A 17,595-nucleotide genomic window follows, 5' to 3' on the forward strand; every position below is an offset into this window, starting at 1 on the left:
CCCCCAAAGTCCCACCCCTCAACATGTCCGGAAGCTGCTCACCGGGACACAGCTTGCTGCCAGGATATGCAAAGTGCTCGGACCAGTCGGGCTCCAGGCATCTCTAGCTGGGCAGCCAAAGTTACCGGCCACTTTTGCCTTTAATCCCTCTGTGTGCTTCAGCCCCCCCCATCTGTAAAAGGGAGCTCACAACACTCTCCTCCCCTCACAAGTGTTGTGGAAAGAAATCAACGTTTGTGAAGCACTCGGATACCAAAGAAAAAAACCCATGACAAAATCCATCATTCTGACTTCAGAGCAGGGTGTGAAAGTGGGCAGGAAATAAGGGCTGAGGCCACCCACTGCACAATGAGGAGAAAACAAAATCTCAGACAGCCGAGCACTGAATCCTGGGGAAAACACCAGTATGTGATCATGGAATTAAACACTGTATTCTAAAGCACATGTGCAAGGGGGCAGCGTTAAGGTTGTGTGGGCAACCTTGATATTGGCGTTGCCTATTTCTGGAACAATTTGTATTGCAACCGTCACGTGCCTTTAGCATAGGAGAAAGGCAGAGAGAGAATCAATGGCTGGAAGTTAAAGCCAGACAAAAGCCAACGAGCATTAAAGCACCAGTTTATCACAGTGCGGGAGAGTAACCACTGGGACAAACTCCTGAGGGAAGTGCTGGATTCTCTGTGCCTTGATGGCTTCCAGTCCCGGCTGGCAGCCTCCCTGGAATGTGTTTTAGTCAAAATCACATAGCAGGGGCTCATGGTCTGGACTGTCGTGCTGGTGGCGATGCCCTTCACTGTGGGCGGCTGCTGCTCTCATGGTTTCCTGCCGTCCGATGTTGTCACCCATCTGCCTGCCCATGAAAATCCCGGCTGTAGTGCCCACCCCTGTCCCAACCCCAATGGCTGCTGCCTCGCTGAGGCCTAGTTCTGCAGCTGCGGTGGCAATTGCTCCATATCCAGAAGCTCCGAGAGCACCGCCCAACGGCCCCAGTGCCAACACTCCTACAGTGATGCCTGCCTTGATGGCGTGACTCTGATAGCGCCCTCCGTAGGTCTCCAGGAAGGTCTTGGCCTCCCGAGTCAGCTCCGCCTCTAATGCCGTTAGCAGGGTCTCCTTCTCTGGCTCCTTCATCTCCTCCCAGCACTGCCTCAGTAGCTTCGTGCGCTGCTTCACAAACTGCTTTGCCACTGTGCTTGGTCTCACCCTCAGACAGTCGAACATGTGCTGGGACAGGGTGTCCTGCATTGAGCGGGAGAGGATGGGGAGAGAAGCGGATTCAAGGCTGTTAGAAGGGGCGAGTTGGCAACCCTGGCTCACCAATGGCCCCTCTGGCCACAGCACAGCAACTTCCCCTCAACCCCATGACAGAGATCAGGGTTCACCCCGGGTTCTGCATAGACCGCCTCCCAACTGGAATCTGTGGAACTCATTGCCAGGGGATGTTGTGAAGGCCAAAACTATAATGGGGTTAATAAAAGAACTAGATAAGTTCATGGAGGACAGGTCCATCACTGGCTATTAGCCAGGATGGGTTGAGTGACCCTAGCTTCTGTTACGAGAAACTGGGAGTGGATGACAGGGGACAGATTACTCAATAATTGCCTGTTCTGTTCATTCCCTCTGAAGCATCTGGCATTGGCCACTGTAAGAAGACAGGATCCTGGGCTAGATGGACCGTCGGTGTGACCCAGCATGGCCGTTCTTATGATTGACAGATGCCCGTTGGAGATTGGAGCTCCTGTCCTGCCAAGTGCTGCATAGTGCTGCAAGATTGGGACCTGGTTATATCGGGGTTGGAGTCTCCCATCTCTGCAGCACCTACAAACTAATATGAGGTCCCATCTTCTGCCCCAAACTGTGTAGTCAGTGAGGCTGGCCGGGATGATTCCTTGGGGTTCCCCTTGCTGGGCACACAGCCCCTTTCCCAGACTCACCTTCTCCTTCAGAAAGAGAGCGTGGTCTGTGCGGGCTCTGTCCATGACTCTCTGGTTGTGGAAGGTGATGGCCATCTGTGCAGAGAGGACAAGGCTGGGATGAGTTGCAGTTTTTGGGGCTCCATCTCCACCTAGTGGCTGCAGCTTCCAGTGCAGCAACCTCACGTAACAGAGCGACACCATTAGCCAATGTGGCAGCTGCTTGGGGCTTCTAGTGCCTCTGGCTTTGATCCACACAGCATCCCAGCCTTGGCTCCCTTCCCTGCCCCGAGCTGCACTTTTCACTTGCAGCACTTTCCTGTAGCTATGGACTTTGGAAACCCCTGCCCCAGCTGGGCTCGGCCTGAGGCTGCTGCCCAAGAACGTCAGTGACACCGGAACTTGCGGCTCTGGTGGTGTTTGGGCACTGTTATTGAGCTCCCGGTGGCAAGTGGTTGCATGGGGGGGAGAGGAGGGATGACAAAATCTGAGTTAGATCTTGTTGTGGAGGAGCAATGACTTTGGAAAAGTCTCTGCTGTGGCGCTATTCTGAAGTGTCCATTGTGAAATAGTTATTCCGGCGTAGCTATCTATTCCCCCCATGTAGATAAACTGTCCCCATCTTCCAATTCTCCTCTAGAAGAGGGGATGGGTAGCACCCTTCCCAGCTGATCTGAAGCTGACGCCCAAGCGAACATTACAATCCATGTCTAAGGTTATGTCTATGCTGCAACGTAAGGCCATGGTTAGTAGCACCTGAATTAGCAGCCCCTGTGGTTGTTCCCCAAGGGGTAGAGCGTCTACACTCATTTGTACCCCAGGTTAGGAATGGTGGAACCCTGGGTCCCAACCTGGGGCTCTAGCATCTACACGGCCTTATGCAGGCCTGGGTGCAACAAACCGTATCTCAGATTCCCTAGCGCCCTTCCCAGCTGCGGCTGCCCTGGCCCTTTTTTGGTGGTGCAGCCTGGGAAAACTGGACTGTCCACCAAACTTGACTGACAGAGGAGAAAGAAAGTCGGCTCATGGGATTATGAGATTGTAACCAATTGGGAATGTTCTTAATGAGTATGGTGTGTTCCTCCGTTTCCCCTATGTATTATTCAAATATTTTGGTGTTGGGTAAAGGATGCGTGATCTCTGTAGTGACCACTAGAGGGCAGGGGTGGCTGCCTTTAGCTGCCTTTGCACAGACAGTGGCCGGAGCCCATCCCCTGCCAGGGGCCAGCCTGAAGTGCTGAAGAACAAAAGACCAGGGACTTGTTTTGGTCGGGAAAGAGACAAAGGAGGAGAAGGGGCAGCAGGGCACGTCTGGTGCTGGGCAGCGGGAAGGGGGAAGTTCCCTGTTGGGGAGCCACTCCCCAAGAAGGGTTTTGTTGTAGCTTCTTGATTCATCTGATGACAAGTCCAGTTCTCTATTGTGCTCCTGAGGATTAATAAACCCTGCTGTTTCCAATCTGCTGTGACTTTCTTCTGACTGCTAGGTGGGTGCATGGCTCTTTGGGTGTGTAGGAGCTCTCCAGGCATCCCATCCAGGAGGACTCACTGCAGGGGCTCACGGCAGAGCAGAGGGGCTGAACGCACCGAGGCCAGATCTAGGAGGTGGCTGCACAGGTGTGAGGGGCCCTGAGGGGAGACCCCCGACCACTAGAAACCTGCCTGGCATCACCCTGAGTGGTTCCAGAGCCCTGAGCCTGTGGGACTCCCTCATAGGGAAACTTTCGGCAGCCTCCCAGAGCATGAGTCCAGCAAGGCTGCGTCCATACTGGAAAACAACAGGGTTTGAACCCTGGTCCCCAGCTTGACTCAGGCTTGGGCCTTGTATGCCCAGGTGAACTTGGGACCCTGGGTCCCTGAATCCAGGCATCACAGAAGTAGATTTAAAGCCATCTTCCCCAACCACTGCCACATGTGCCTCCCATGATGCACTGGGGCGATGGAGCATGCACCAATAGAGGAGATGCTGTTGCATTATGGGAAATATAGTTAAGATGCCTCATTCTTCTCTATATGCCAGGCTCCCTGGCCAGACTACATCTCCCATGATGCACCAGGGCCGTGACGCCTGATTTCCCCTCACCAAGTGAGGACATAGGTGTGCATCCTGGGAGATGAAGTCCAATTGCCCCATTGTCCTCTGAGGCTAGGCTCATGGGAGGGCAGTTCACCAGGGTGCCCTATTGTGATGAGCTGCACCAGGCCCTTTGAGGCCCCCTGCTGGAGGCCCTGCAGTCCTACCACACCCCATTCCAGACTAGGATCAGTGAAGGTGGGTCCTCCAGGCCTTCCTAGAGAGGCTTCAGGGAAGCAACCAATCAGAGCAAAGAGGGCTCACTTAAAAGGAGCTGCTGGGCTGCTGCTGGCTGGGACCAGCAGGGCAAAGAAGGTGTTAAAGGCTGTGAGACTCCAGGGGTGAAACCCTGCTCATGCAGAGATAGGACTGAGAAGCTCTCTAGGCAAAGAGCCTGAGAGAAGACCCTGAAAAATCAGGACAGAGACAGAGAAACTCTCCAGGCAAGGAGTCCTGGGATGGACCCTGCTCACACAGGGAATGGACAGAGAATCCAAGAAGGTGGTAGGACAGATCAGGAAGGAGCCCAGGGAATGCAGCAGTAGCAACTAGTAAAGAAAGCAGCACATGGCTTCTACTTGAAGAGTCCCTGGGTTGGGTCCCCCCTCCCACTGGCCACTGATGCAGTGGCCAAAGCCCAGAGAGGGGAGCAAATTTAGATTTGGAGCCTCAGAGAGGGGTTAGAGTTTAAAAAGGCCCAGAGATGGGGCTGAAGACCACGGTGAAGGCCAACCATTTGTTGGATGTGTTACCCCGGAAGGGGACCCTTCATGTGTCTTCAGACCATGTGTGCCAGCAAAGCCCCGCCTGACTAAGGCAGCCACCAGCAGGGGGCACCAGGAACAGAAAAAGGGACGAATGCAGCTGACAGAGAGTGGTGCACAATAGGTGAGTGTCCCCCCCCGTCTTACCACCCAGAGAGGAGAAAGGGGCATGTGGGGAATATGAACTACAGTTCCCAGGAGCCAACTTGGTGGCACTGCCATATGGAAACATTTGGGGGTTTTGCAGGAAACTCAACAGTTTCTGCTGCAGGAAAAACAAAAATCCCCACTTTCGGGCCAGCTCTGATCAAGGGCTCTCATTTGCGCACTGATACCCGCAGGGCTGATTCGTGGCACTGATCTCACGGATTGGAGCGCCCTCCAGCACCAGCTGCCCTCTAGTGCAGAGAAATTCTCCTACCGCAGAGTTTAAGAACCTGAGACTTCACCGAGCCCCTTTTCCAGACACCTTCAGCAGGATGGACCCAGTTCCCAATACCACCAAGCCCTGGCATGGAAGGGAGAGGGGAGACACCCCACGATCAGGTCAGAGGAAGAGACGGTACCTGACAGGGAGAGGAGAAGCCGAAGCGATGTTTCTTCATCACTTCAGAGAATTCCTGCAAAAGAAATGAAAGAAATCATCATGTCACAAACACCACAGGGCTTAGAAAGACGGAACACGGGGATGGCTCACCCAGCACTGAGATGCAGCCACCTCTGGGGAAGGGCACTTGGGGAACATCCACACAGCGACACCTGCATGGGCATTAGGGTCATCAATGACTGCAAGCGGAGAGTGCCCCTGTCCCTATCCCTGCAGCACAACTGGCCGGTCCCACCTTTATCATGGCAGCGAGCTGTGTCCCAGTGAGCAGCTCCCCATGCTGGTCCCTCCGGACGTGCTGACCGGCAGAGCCCACCAGGGTGGTGACATAATCCCTCAGGCTCTCCCGGAAATCCTCATCCATGTCTGTGAAGGGGAGAGAGACAGATGATGGTGGGGGAATGCAGGGCCCATCTGATCCCCCTTCTCTCTACCTTGCACATGCAGGCATGAGCAGTGATCCAGTTGCATTGCCCTGCACACGGCAGGGGGGTCAAAGATGCTGTCCTAGGTCCGTTACCTCTCAGCCTTCCTGCGCTCCCAGTCATGATCCCTTTGCCAGGGAAGGGCATCAGGTAACAGCGGGTGCTGCTTCTCTTCAGTGCTTCCAGGGCCTTGGGGTGTTTGCAAGGGGATGTCGCCGCCAGCATCTGCTGAAGCCAGGGGGAATCGTTACATTGACACACGATACACAGTGTTAGCATTAGCCAGAGCTGCTGGGCAGTAGGAGAGGGTCTGGAGGAGCCCTGCCTGGTTTGTGGCAGACGTTGGGAGGGGTGCAGTGAACGAGGCAGGGGATGGCAGGAAAAGAAAGGAGTGACTCTCAGTCCCAGTCTCCACTTCTCCAGCTCCCAGCCTCTCCAGACTCCTTGTCCCAGCCTGCTCCTTTCCCTCCCCCGGGCCTGGCTTTTCTCCCCTCCACACTGCAATGAAGCTGCTTCCTCCTCCACGCTGCCTGGGCTCATTGTAAACACGGGGTGACAGGCGCCCCTGCTTTCAGTTCTGGCACCTAGCCTGGGCAGGAATTACAGGGAGACTCCAGCGTTGCTTCTGCAGCCCCGGGCTGGAGCATGCTCTGTGCAGATGGACTCTTTGGAAACTGCAGCAGATAAACACTAATACAGTGTTTCTCAACCTTTTTGTGAGGGCAGTCCCCTTTTTGATTTCAAACACAACTATGACCCCCTTACTTGAAAAAATGGTGACCGCCCCCATCTTACACTTGGTCCTGAGCCACCGTGGGCTGAAGCATGTAGCTTAGCTTTGCGGCATCTGCTGTGGTGAGGGGGCCCTGAGCAATTGTCTTGCTTGTCACCCCCTTGTGACACACTGTACCCCATGTACCCCCTACGGTGTGATTTGTGTATCATTCATGTTCACCCTTAGAGTGTAACTGTATTGTCTGATGCAATGTGTGCTATGGAAGGTGTTTTTGGAATGCTCATGGCAAACTGAACATTATTGTTATGGTAGCATGTTTTCTGCAATGTCACACTTATGTACAGATGTGAAACTCTGCTGTGTCATATCCCCAAATGTGTGTCTCACACGGCTTGGATAGAGGCAGACAAACACCAAGCGGAGGGTTCACACCTGGCAGAGGCATGCCTAGAGGAACAATAGCCTGGCCTGAGCACCTGATAAGGTGACACTCATTTGACTGAGTGGAGGAAATCATGCCCATTGCCAGACATGGACGATCACCTGACCCCAGGGGGTGTCGAGGAAACCTGTTAAAGGCAGAGGCATCTTTGTCTCTGGAGCTTTCCCTTGGAATAGATCTACGAAGCAACAATGAGCAACTGACAGATTGCCCACAGGGGGGCTCTGGTAGAGAAGGAGTTAGCCAGCCTGTGGTGAGCATTATATATGACTAAAAGGCTGCTGAAGTGTTGAGTTTAGCTTAGAATGTGATTTGTCTCTTAATTAATTGGGATCAAACCTTGATTCATATTTTTCCGGCTTATAATAATTTAAAATCTTACTGCAGTTAATAAACTTATTTGTTTGTTTTAACTAAAGCAGTGCGTGTGGGTTGAGCGTGTGCAGAGACGTCACTTGCAGTGACAGAGCAGGTGTGTATCAATTTCTTTGATAAATTGATGGACTAATGTAATGGGCTTGCAGGGTGCAGTGGGCAGCAATGAACGCTGTAAAACGGCAGTTCCTGGGGTTGCATCTTGGACTGGGGATGTTGGCTGGGGGTCACACCATTGCATAATCCCATCAGTGACTGGCCAGAAGCCCTGACTCATTAAAATAGGAGCCGTTTATCTGCCAGAGGCTGTGAATGAACTGACCCAGGAGTGGGGGGTCACACAGCAGGGCAAGCGCAAGGCGGACCCCAGGAGTGGGGCGATTGGGGATGACACAGTGATATACCAGTCCAGATCACAGAGGGTAATGTCACACCCCTAACACCAGCCCTGCACCTGTGACCCCTTGAGCCCATCCTGCAGGGCCCCCAAGTTGAGAAACACTGACCTAGCAAGTCTTTCCTGAGTATTGCTTGACTTGGCTTGTTACTTGGCCAAATGTGGAGGGATTGTCTTGGGAACAGCCCATGGCAAATCTCTGACACACAGGCCACCCCCAGCCAAATGTCAAGTCCCTGCTCCAAAGTGGGGGGAAGGTTCTAGAAATGTTCAGAAAAAGGAACATCCGAATTTTCTTTCAATACTGCCAAACCATGTGTTTTTCTTTAGGCACATTCTCAGAAATGGCTTGATGGATCACTTGTCAATTGCCTGTTCATTAACTCTGAAGCACCTGGCCTTGGCCACTGTTAGAAGACAGGAGACTGAATGGACCATTGGTCTGACCTAGTATGGCCGTTCTCATGTTCTTATGGAGAAATACAGGAAGAATTCAGCCTGAGACGAGAACAAGCATGGAAAATTTCAGCCCAAATAGTCAAACCTTGGCAAAGTTATAAGCAGCTAAAAAGGGGTCTTTTAATGGGATTTGTCAGGCAACTTTTATCCAGTGTGGTGCTACCAGCCCCCTAGAGGGGAAAGGCCCCGTATCCCAGTCCCCACCCCCATGAGCCCCGGAGTCACCTGTCTGACGTCTCTCAGATACTCCTTCCCACCCTGGTCTCCAAGGAGCAGGGAGCTGCTCCAATCCCGCACCAGCAGGTCGAGGTGCTGCAGGGGAGACAGGAGGGGAAAGAGGGTCACTGGGGTGTGGGAGGAAGCTGGGATGGGGAGAAGGACATTGTCTGGAGGGAAAGCCTCAACCCTTGGGGAATGGGGCAGGCGGTGCCTGGGGCAGGAGCAGGCTGTGGGGTGGGGAAGGGTCTTCAGCATATGCACAACATGCCCAGCCATTTGATAGCATCGTCGTCAGCCAGGTGGAGAGCTGTCTGCCCGTCGTCAACATAAGTCAGCAGGCCCTCGTCAAGGCTGTACACCGTAGTCTGAAGATGACCACAGCTGGCTCGCAGGTTGTTAGAGCCACCCCATCTGAAGGGCCTGGCCACACAATTGCCGTGACCTGTTCGAAACCAGCTCAGGTGCCTTGGCAGGTCCAAACCTGGTGGGCAGATGGTGGGTTGGTGATGACTGAGGGATTCGCTGAGCGCTCGTTGTGCCAAGAGATTCCACCCACATGCTCCACGGTGCCATAAAATGACCCTAAAGGGTGTCTGGAAGGCAGGTGAGCTGGCGGGTGGTGGACAAGAGCTGCATAGAAAGGCAGGTTGCCATTTTCATGGCTCACAGCCAGCAGCATGAATACGGGGCGATGCTGCGTTACTATGTATTGGCAGCCATGGCAACGGAGTTGCATGGAAAGTCCCTATAACGATGCGCATAGGGGAGGGGTGCTATGGGGCGATACGTAGGGCAGGGTGGGTGATGGGGGTGATGCTGTCTCACCTGAATAGGCTCCAGTTCATAAGCCTCTCCCACCACTTCAGCCACATGCAGAAACATCTGCAGAGCAAAGAGAAGGGTGGGGGGTGAGTCTGGGGCTCCACAGGCATTTACACGGGGTGAGGGGATGCTGCCTGTGGAAAGAAAGGGGTCTGACTGCCCCATCCCCCCATCTGAGCTGCTCCCTCCACCCATCGCAGTGAGCGAGGCCCGGCGAGTGTGAAACGACGCTGGAGATGGACAGAGACGCTTTCACGGGGCGCAGAGAAGCAGGCTGCACCTGGTCAAGGGGGCGTGAAGTGAGCCTGGGGGAGGGCACAGAGATCTGGTGCCAGGGGATGCCCATCGGTGCACACCCCTCCTCCATGCACTACGCCCCCCCGGAGGGGCACGTCTGGTTCCAGGGCTCACTCCCTCTCTCCAGGGTGCTCCATGGAGGTGAGAGGTGGGTCGGGTCAGTGATCCCGATGTGGGGTCCTTTCCCCGAGGCATTCCCGGGATGCACCCGCACCCCACACAAACAGCACTGCCTCAGGCTGACGGATGCCACCAACACCCTTTGCACAGCCCCGGGGTCAAACCACAGCTATGCTAATGGCTTGAATGATCTCAGCCATGCTGCATTAACCTAGGCTGTCCCCGGGCCGCTGTCACTCTGTGTTAACCAGGTTTTTGCTAGCACCTGGATCCAGAGCAGCATGGATGGATTCAATCCCGAGTCGAGCCAACCCGTCCCATGTAGAGAGATTCCACTCCCCAGGGTATGTCCGAGGGCAGGACGTGGCAGATGCTGCAGGTGGTAGTGACCTCGCTAAGGGCATGACCTGGCGGGGCTGTCACTGGGTAAGAGCCTGAAGAGAAGAGCAAAGCAGAGCAGGGTGCAGAGTGACTGCCCCAGGGCCTGGCCCCAGCAGCCTTCCCATCAATGGCAGAGCGGGGCTGAAGGGGAGTGATGGGTCCTAACTTTGGCTCAGTGGCCAACCCTGGACACCTGGGAGCAGCGAGCCAGGCTGGGCTGTGTGGGCTGACTCAAGAAACCTACATAACCGTGGGAGAGTCAGTTTCTCTCCATTGGGCCTCAGTTTCCCCACAGGACCTATGGGGAGGGATAATAACCCTGTGTCGAGCTGCCCAGCCTCACCTCCAGGTATTCGAGATCCGGGTTTTTCACCTGACGGCCAATATTCAGTATCTGTAAATAATCATGAGACAGCAGAGCTACAGCCACGAGCAGTGACGGCCGACCGAGGCCATGTCACAGCCACATCATCCACCCCGCTGTACAGTGCCCTCTAGTGCCACACGGGGCATTGGGGCCAACCCAGACTGCCAGGCCAGCGCTCCCTGATGAGCCCCCCGCCCTGCTCCATGGAGCACAGTGCCCCCCCCCACCTTGCTGCTGCACAACATCCCCTGGTGAGTCCCCCGACCTGGTAGGAGCTGAGCAGCATGGACAAGGCGGAGAGTTTGATGCTGGTCTCCTTGTTACTTCCAATGTCCATGGAACCCTCGGTGTCGACCAGCAGCACGGCCACCTGGGGGAGAAGAGTGACAGCCCAGGTCAGCTCTCAGATTTGTGCAGTAAGTCACGGACTCTCCAGCCTCCACAGCCTGCCCCCTGTTCAGCCCCAATGGCACCTGGCATCTTGTTCCAGCCCGTCCCAGTGATAGCTCCCTCCTCTCACGCTTCTCCATCCCCCCATTATCCATTCTGCGAGGTACCCCTGGGGCCTCCTTCCCACGTCTCCATCCTTCCCTCCCTATTTCCCCCATTCCCTCTGTTCCCAGCCCTCTTCCCTCTTTTCCCTTTTCCTCCTCCCCACGTCCCCATGACCTCCTCCCCACTTACTTTGCATCCCCAACACAACCCCACTTACTTTGCCCCCCTTGTTCGGCACCCAGAAGGGCTGACTCCACGCCCACACCCCCTTGGTGACTCTCTGTGTGTCCATGCGCCACTCAAATCCCTCCAGGGGCTCGTCCTCCCGGCCCATCCATGAACCTTCGCTCGCCTCCTGCCAGAAGGACACACAGGAGGGGATGGGGGGGGATGTCAGTGCAGGATGGGAGATGAGAGTGACTGGTCCCCCTCCGCCCCCAAGATGTAAACTCTTGGTGGGGTGGGGAAAGGGCAGTCAATTCGGGGTGGGGAGGAATACATGATAACGGACATGCTCAGAATCTGAGAGACAGATCAACAGAACCACCGCTGCCTCGACAGAAAGACGGTCAGATATGCTGCATTCCAGACAGACACACAGGCAGACAGAGAGACATGCCTGGGTTCAGACAGACAGACACTAATATCAGACAGAATTCCAGGCAGACAGACACGCTAGGGTCCAGCCATGGCACCACCTACCTGGACAGATTGGGGAGGAGGGAGGGGCGCTCACAGATGCATGTGCAGCTCTGAGCCCTTCAGCAGGGGGAGGATGGGGCCGCTCACACCCACAGCTCACTCCTGCTCCTGTTTACATTCACCTGGCTCCATAGCCGGCGTAGCAGGTAGTTCATCAGGAAGGATTTGCCTTGGCGCTGTTCTCCAATGATGGACATCAGGCAGATGGGGGTGTCCCCCACCCCACCCTGCTCCAGCCAGCAGCTCAGAGCCTCCTCGTCCAGGACCACAGCCCCTTCTTCATCGAGATGCACCAGCTGCACCGGGCGCCCCGGTTCCAACTGAACCTCTGGCTCCTGCTGCAGGGACAGAACAGGATCTGAGCTGGGACCCCACCCCTGAGACGGCCAGTCCCCACTCACCCCAGATCAGTGCCCCATGCCCCATTCCACAGCCTCTTGAGCCAGCCAGTCCCCTGCCCTGGGGCCGGATCAGAGCCAGCAGTCCCTGGAGGGGAAAGATCCCTATATTCTGGTTGGGACACATCAAGGGAGATTGCGCCAGGCTGGGGAAGACGCTTAAAGAAACGGACACTCAGGTGATCTTCAGTGGGATTATTCCTGTCCCTGGAGGAGGAGAGCGAAGACGAGACAAGATGATGATGATCAACAGATGGCTCAGGCAGTGGGGCTAAGGAGGACTTGGGATGTTTGCCCACTGGGGTGTGCTCGCAGACAGAGGACTCTTCTCATGGGACGGACTCCACCTCAGCAGGGAGGGAGATAAACTTGCAGGAGGGAGGTTGGCACAACTGATTAAAAAGCTTTTAAAACTAGAAATCCTGGTTGATGAGCATGGAATCTCCACGCCTGATTCTAACACAGAGCAAGAGGAAAATCAAGTAGGAGAGGCTGCAGCAATGGGGAAAGGAATGAGGGAGGGTTGGAGAAGGGATGACAAGGGGAACAATAGCGCCCACACGACCAACACTGGGTAGCTGATAGTGGCAGTAAAATGACTGTACCTCCCGGGGTGAGAGATCTGGGCAAAGCCAAGCGGAAGGAATTATATGTCTGCACAGCAATGCACGGAACCTGGGTGAGAAAATGGACAATGAAGTGTGGGAGTAAAACCAGATATTATCAGGATAACAGAAAATGGGGCAATCGCAGACATGACTGGAGTACAGGAAAGACAAAAGAAAGACAAAGGTGGTGGGGTAGCATTGTGTATTAATGAGCAGCTGAAATGGGAATAAATTAGAAGTGATAAGAATAGATAAAACAGAATCTGTTTGGGTCAAAAGCACTTTGGGGAAGAAAACTACCTGAGGCTGCCCTGGGATAGAGCTTGGGTCTAGGATCTGGTTAGGATATGGACAGAGACTTCTTTAATAGTCTGAATGAAATAAATCCCCTTGGGAATTGTGTGGTTATGGGAGACTTTAATTTCCCAGATATAGACTGGAGGAGAAGCGCTACTACTAATAATGACAGGGTCCAGATATTCCTGGATGTGACAGCTGACAGATTTCTTCACCAAATAGTCACCAAACCCACAGGAGGTGATACCAGTTTAGATTTAGTATTGGTAAGTAGTGGGGACCTCCCTGAAGAACTGTCTGTAGAGGACAACCTTGGCTGAGGTGACCAGGAGCTAATTCAGTTTAAACTAAATGGAAGGATAAACCACCCTAGGTCAGCAGCTAGGGTTATGGATTTCAAAGGGCAAATTAGAAAATGAAGGGATTTAGATAGGGAAGTGGACTGGCCTGCAAAGCTGAAGGGTTTGGATGTGGAGGAGACTTGGAATTACTTAAAGTCAAAGTTGCAGAAACTAACTGGAGTCTGCATCCAGGGCAAAGCCCGCAGGGAAGGGTTGCAGCTGAACAAGCTGGATGAACAAGGATCTCAAACAGGGGATTAAGAGAAAGCAGAAAGCCCACGAGGAATGGAAGATGGGAGGAATCAACAATGAAAGCTCCCTCTGGGAGGTTAGAAAGTGGAGGGAATAGTGAGAACTGCCCAAAGCCAAGCAGAGCTGAATCTTGTAAAGGAAATTAAAACCAACAGGAAAAAGTTCTTTAGCCATATCAATAAAAAGAGAACAAGGAACGAAGAAGTGGGTCCACTAAGCACTGAGGAATGGCTGATTTCATGGGCCAATTTTGTTAATATTCTTGGGAGGACAGAAAAGATACTTTGCCTCAGTTTTTAAATAAGTGTTAGGGGAAGCTTGTGGCAAGGCGGCTGATGGGAACAAGAATGTGGAAGTAGAAATTATGACTGAATTGGCTGAAATGGAAGCCAAATTCAAACAGTTTAACAGGACCAAACTGGGGGGACTGGATCATCTCCATCCAAGAATATTAAAGAAATTGGCACATGAAATTGCAATCCCAATAGCAAGGATTTGTACTTAATCTGTAAAAGAAGATCTGGACCACCCGGAAAACTGGAGTGATAGAAATGGGATGAAATTGAATAGTGAAAGGTTCAAGGTCACACACTTAGGGCTTGTTCACATTTACCCGGAAATTTGGCAGCAGTCGATGGGAGTTACACAAACTACTCTACTCTACGCAGAGTAGTTTGCGTAACTCCCGTCGACTGCTTCTGCGCGCTGTTCACATTGCGCTGAGCTGACGGGAAAAGCATTCCCGTTGGCTCAGTGCTATACTAGTTGAGGAGGTGGACTTATTAAGTTGACTCCCTCATCAGTTGAGTGGGTCGCACTGACCACTCAATCGATCATGAAAGATCGATCTGGTGTTGGCGATTTTGCCATTGCCAGTGTAAACATAGTCTTAGGGACTAACAGTCAGAAATTTTGCTATAAACTGGGGATGCATCAGTTGGAAGTGACAGAGGAGGAGAAAGACCTGGGTGTATTGGTTGATCACAGGATGATTATGAGCCACCAATGCGATGCAGCTGTGAAAAAGTGTAATATGGTCCTAGGATGCTTCAGGCAGGGTATTTCCAGTAGAGATAAGGAGAAGCTAGTACCATTATACGAGGTGCTGGTGAGATCTCATCTGGAATTCTGTGTGCAGTTCTGGTCTCCCATGTTTAAGAAAGATAATTCAAACTGGAACAGGTGCAGAGAAGGGTGACTAGGATGGTCATGGAATGGAAAACCTGCCTTATGAGAGAAGATGTAAGGACCTTGGCTTGTTTAGCCTAATCAAAGACAGCTGAGTGGAGATATGATTGCTCTCTATAAATACATCAGAGGGATCAATACCAGGGAGGGAGAGGAGTTATTTAAGTTCAGCGCCAGTGTTGGCAGAAGAATAAATGGATATTAATTGACCAGGAACAAGTTTAGACTTGAAATTAGATGAAGGTTTCTATTCATCAGACGAGTGAAGTTCTGTAACAGCCTTCCAAGAGGGGCAAAAAACCTAACTGGATTCAAGACGGAGCCTGACAAATTTATGAGGTCAATGGTATTATGAGACTGCCTACAATGGGATATGGGCCATCTGTGACTGCAAGCAGCAAATGCTCCCAACAGCCAGTGATGGGACACTAGATGGGCAGGGCTCTGAGTTACTACAGAGAATTCCTTCTCCAGTGTCTGGCTGCTGAGTCCTGCCCACATGCTCAGGGGCTAACTGGTCGCCATATTTGGGGTTGGGAAGGAATTTCCCCCCGGGTCAGATTGGCAAAACTCCTGGGGATTTTTAACCTTCCCTGCAGGTCACTGACTGGGCTGAACAGGAGTGAATGGACATGGTGTATTCTGTGCAATTTGCTGTCTTTAAATCATGATGTGAGGATGTCAGTAACTCAGCCAGAGGTTAAGAATCTATTACAGGAGTGGGTGGGTGAGGTTCTGTGGCCTGTGACGTGCAGGAGGTCAGACTAGATGATCATGATGGTCCCTTCTGGCTTTCATGACTATGAGTCTGTGTGTCCCGTTCCCCACCCCTCTGAGCCAGCCAGTCCCCACCCTGGGGCCGGATCGGACCCGGCATCCCCTTGATGGGAAAGTTCCTTTCCCTTTACCCAGCCTGTCTGGTCTCACCTGCTCTGCCTCTTCCTGCAGCTGCTCAGTGATTTTCTCCACCAGGCTTTTGATACGTGTGTCCGGGATCATCCTGTCTTTGGAGCAGGGAGCCCGGCATTCGGGGCATTGGTAGCCCTGGGCCGAGACTCTGCTCCAGTGAGTTGCTGAGACTCTGCTCCAGTGAGAGGCAGCCCCGGCAGAAGTTGTGGCCGCACTCGATGGAGACGGGGTCGTTCAAGATGTCCAAGCAGATTGAGCAGGTGACATCTTCCCTGAGTCGCTCCATCTCTCTGACCCTGCAGGCTTGGGGAGATCCACTGGGTCAGAATCTAGCACGTGGGGACATCAGGACTAAGATACTAGAGCAGCGGGGCTGGGAACCAGGACTCCTGAGTTCTATCCCTGCCTCTGGGAGGAGAGTGGGGTCTAGTAGGTAGAATGGGGGAAAACAGATCTTGGACTGTCCTGCTGCTGAGATACCTTCAACCACAGTGTGACGCTGTCTAGAATATGAGTGACCCTTTGTAATATTATTTTATACTAATGTGACAAATTTGCAGTGATTTTCGCAAGTTAGGCCATGCCAGGTAGCACTGCAAAGGCTATAGTTTGCTATGTATAAGTGCTGCTAATGTGTATGTATTGTCATCGCACTGTAAGTTATGGAGATGTGTGTTAGATCTGTGTCCAAACACTTGTGCTGTGCTACTGGTTCGTACCCCATAGGCAGATTAGTGATGAATCATGGAGGGCCTCAACGATACAATGCGCCCAGGGAGAGAATCCAGGCTGGAACCTATGGCTAGGAGGACCTGTAGGGACATGCCTGTGGTCAGGAGGGCCGCTAGTGCCTTTCCCTGCCCATGGGCTGTGAGCTTGTGTTTGAAACAAGCCACACGACAGACCAGAAAATGCAACTTCACCCTCTCCATCTTCTCTTCTTTCCTGCTTCCTGCCTGTGGATCAATTCACCTACAACTGAAGCCGCAAAACAAAGAATGGAGACCCATCCAGTTCCTGGATGTACACCAGAGGGACTGTGTATAGATGGACTTTGAAGTCATTTGTCTGTATCTGGTTGCTTTGATCATGTAACATCTCTCCTCTTGTTTGTTTCTTGTCTTTTATAATAAACCTTTAGTTTTAGTTACTAAATTGGCTGGCAGCATGGTAATTAGGGTAAGATCCAAACCCATATTGATCTGGCAATGTGGCTGGCCCTTGGGGGATTAGGAGAACATTTTGGTAAAGTGAACAGAGTTTTTTTAAGTAACTTACCTCTTTACTGGACCTAGTTGCTGACTGGGAGCCGGAGACTGAAATGCAGAAAAGGGGCTGAGTAACTTCTTGTTTTAGCTTGATAACCAGTGTGAGGGATCAGGAGCCCTGTCTGTGCCCCTGGTTGGTGAATCTAACTGCAGTGGTAGCCACCAGTTCTGGGAGAATCTGCTCTCCTTTCTGCAGCCTGCCTGAACTAGGCATTTTCAGGTTGGCTGCCCCAGTCACGGACAGGTCACTCATGGATCTTAGCGCTATCGGTATCCTTCAGCCCCAGCCCTCAGCCTCTTCTATCCTAGCCCTGGGCCCCTCCCACCACAGCTCTGTCAGTGCCCCTCACTCCCGACCCGCAGCCCCCTGCTAGCCCAGCCCTGGGCTTCCCCTCCTCCCAGCTCTGCTCCTGTAGCTCACCCTGGTGAACAGACTCGAGCGCAGACCCCGAGGTTAATTCTTCATTTGTCTCTGATTTTTTCCCTCTGCCTCCTTTGCTCTCTTTGTGTCTCTGCCCAGAGTTACTGGAAGGAAGGAAGCACCTCCCTCAGTTTCTCTTTCACTCTATGATTTCCGTAACCCGATGCCAGGAGTGCAGCTGGGCTTTGCTTCTGCGCAGCCCTGGTGGAATCGCCGCTAGTAAAAGGAACAGAGGCCTCGCTCCAGCTCCCTTTACCCAGAGGCCGACCTGCCCAGTCTCCCCTTCCACTCCCCCGTGAGGCATTTTAGTTGCCCTTCTCT

General features: G+C 53.0%; 1 protein-coding gene across 1 annotated transcript; it reads right to left on the minus strand.

Moving 5' to 3' along the window:
- Nucleotides 1-202: 202 nt before the first annotated feature.
- On the minus strand, nt 203-17,348 carry LOC137164783 (RING finger protein 112-like). Its single transcript, XM_067565730.1, is given in 15 exon segments — nt 203-1,239; nt 1,935-2,009; nt 5,315-5,368; nt 5,591-5,721; nt 5,876-6,005; nt 8,415-8,501; nt 9,234-9,290; nt 10,372-10,422; nt 10,661-10,765; nt 11,108-11,245; nt 11,715-11,930; nt 15,604-15,744; nt 15,746-15,881; nt 16,864-16,901; nt 17,275-17,348. Coding segments are annotated over 13 exon segments (1,821 nt in total). The 5' UTR covers nt 15,872-15,881; nt 16,864-16,901; nt 17,275-17,348; the 3' UTR covers nt 203-729.
- Between the last annotated feature and the right edge of the window lie 247 nt (nt 17,349-17,595).

The sequence above is a fragment of the Emydura macquarii genome, unplaced genomic scaffold, assembly GCF_026122565.2.
Source record: "Emydura macquarii macquarii isolate MOO-44397 ecotype Brisbane River unplaced genomic scaffold, CSIRO-AGI_Emac_v2 contig_2696, whole genome shotgun sequence".
Taxonomy (NCBI): Eukaryota; Metazoa; Chordata; order Testudines; family Chelidae; genus Emydura; species Emydura macquarii.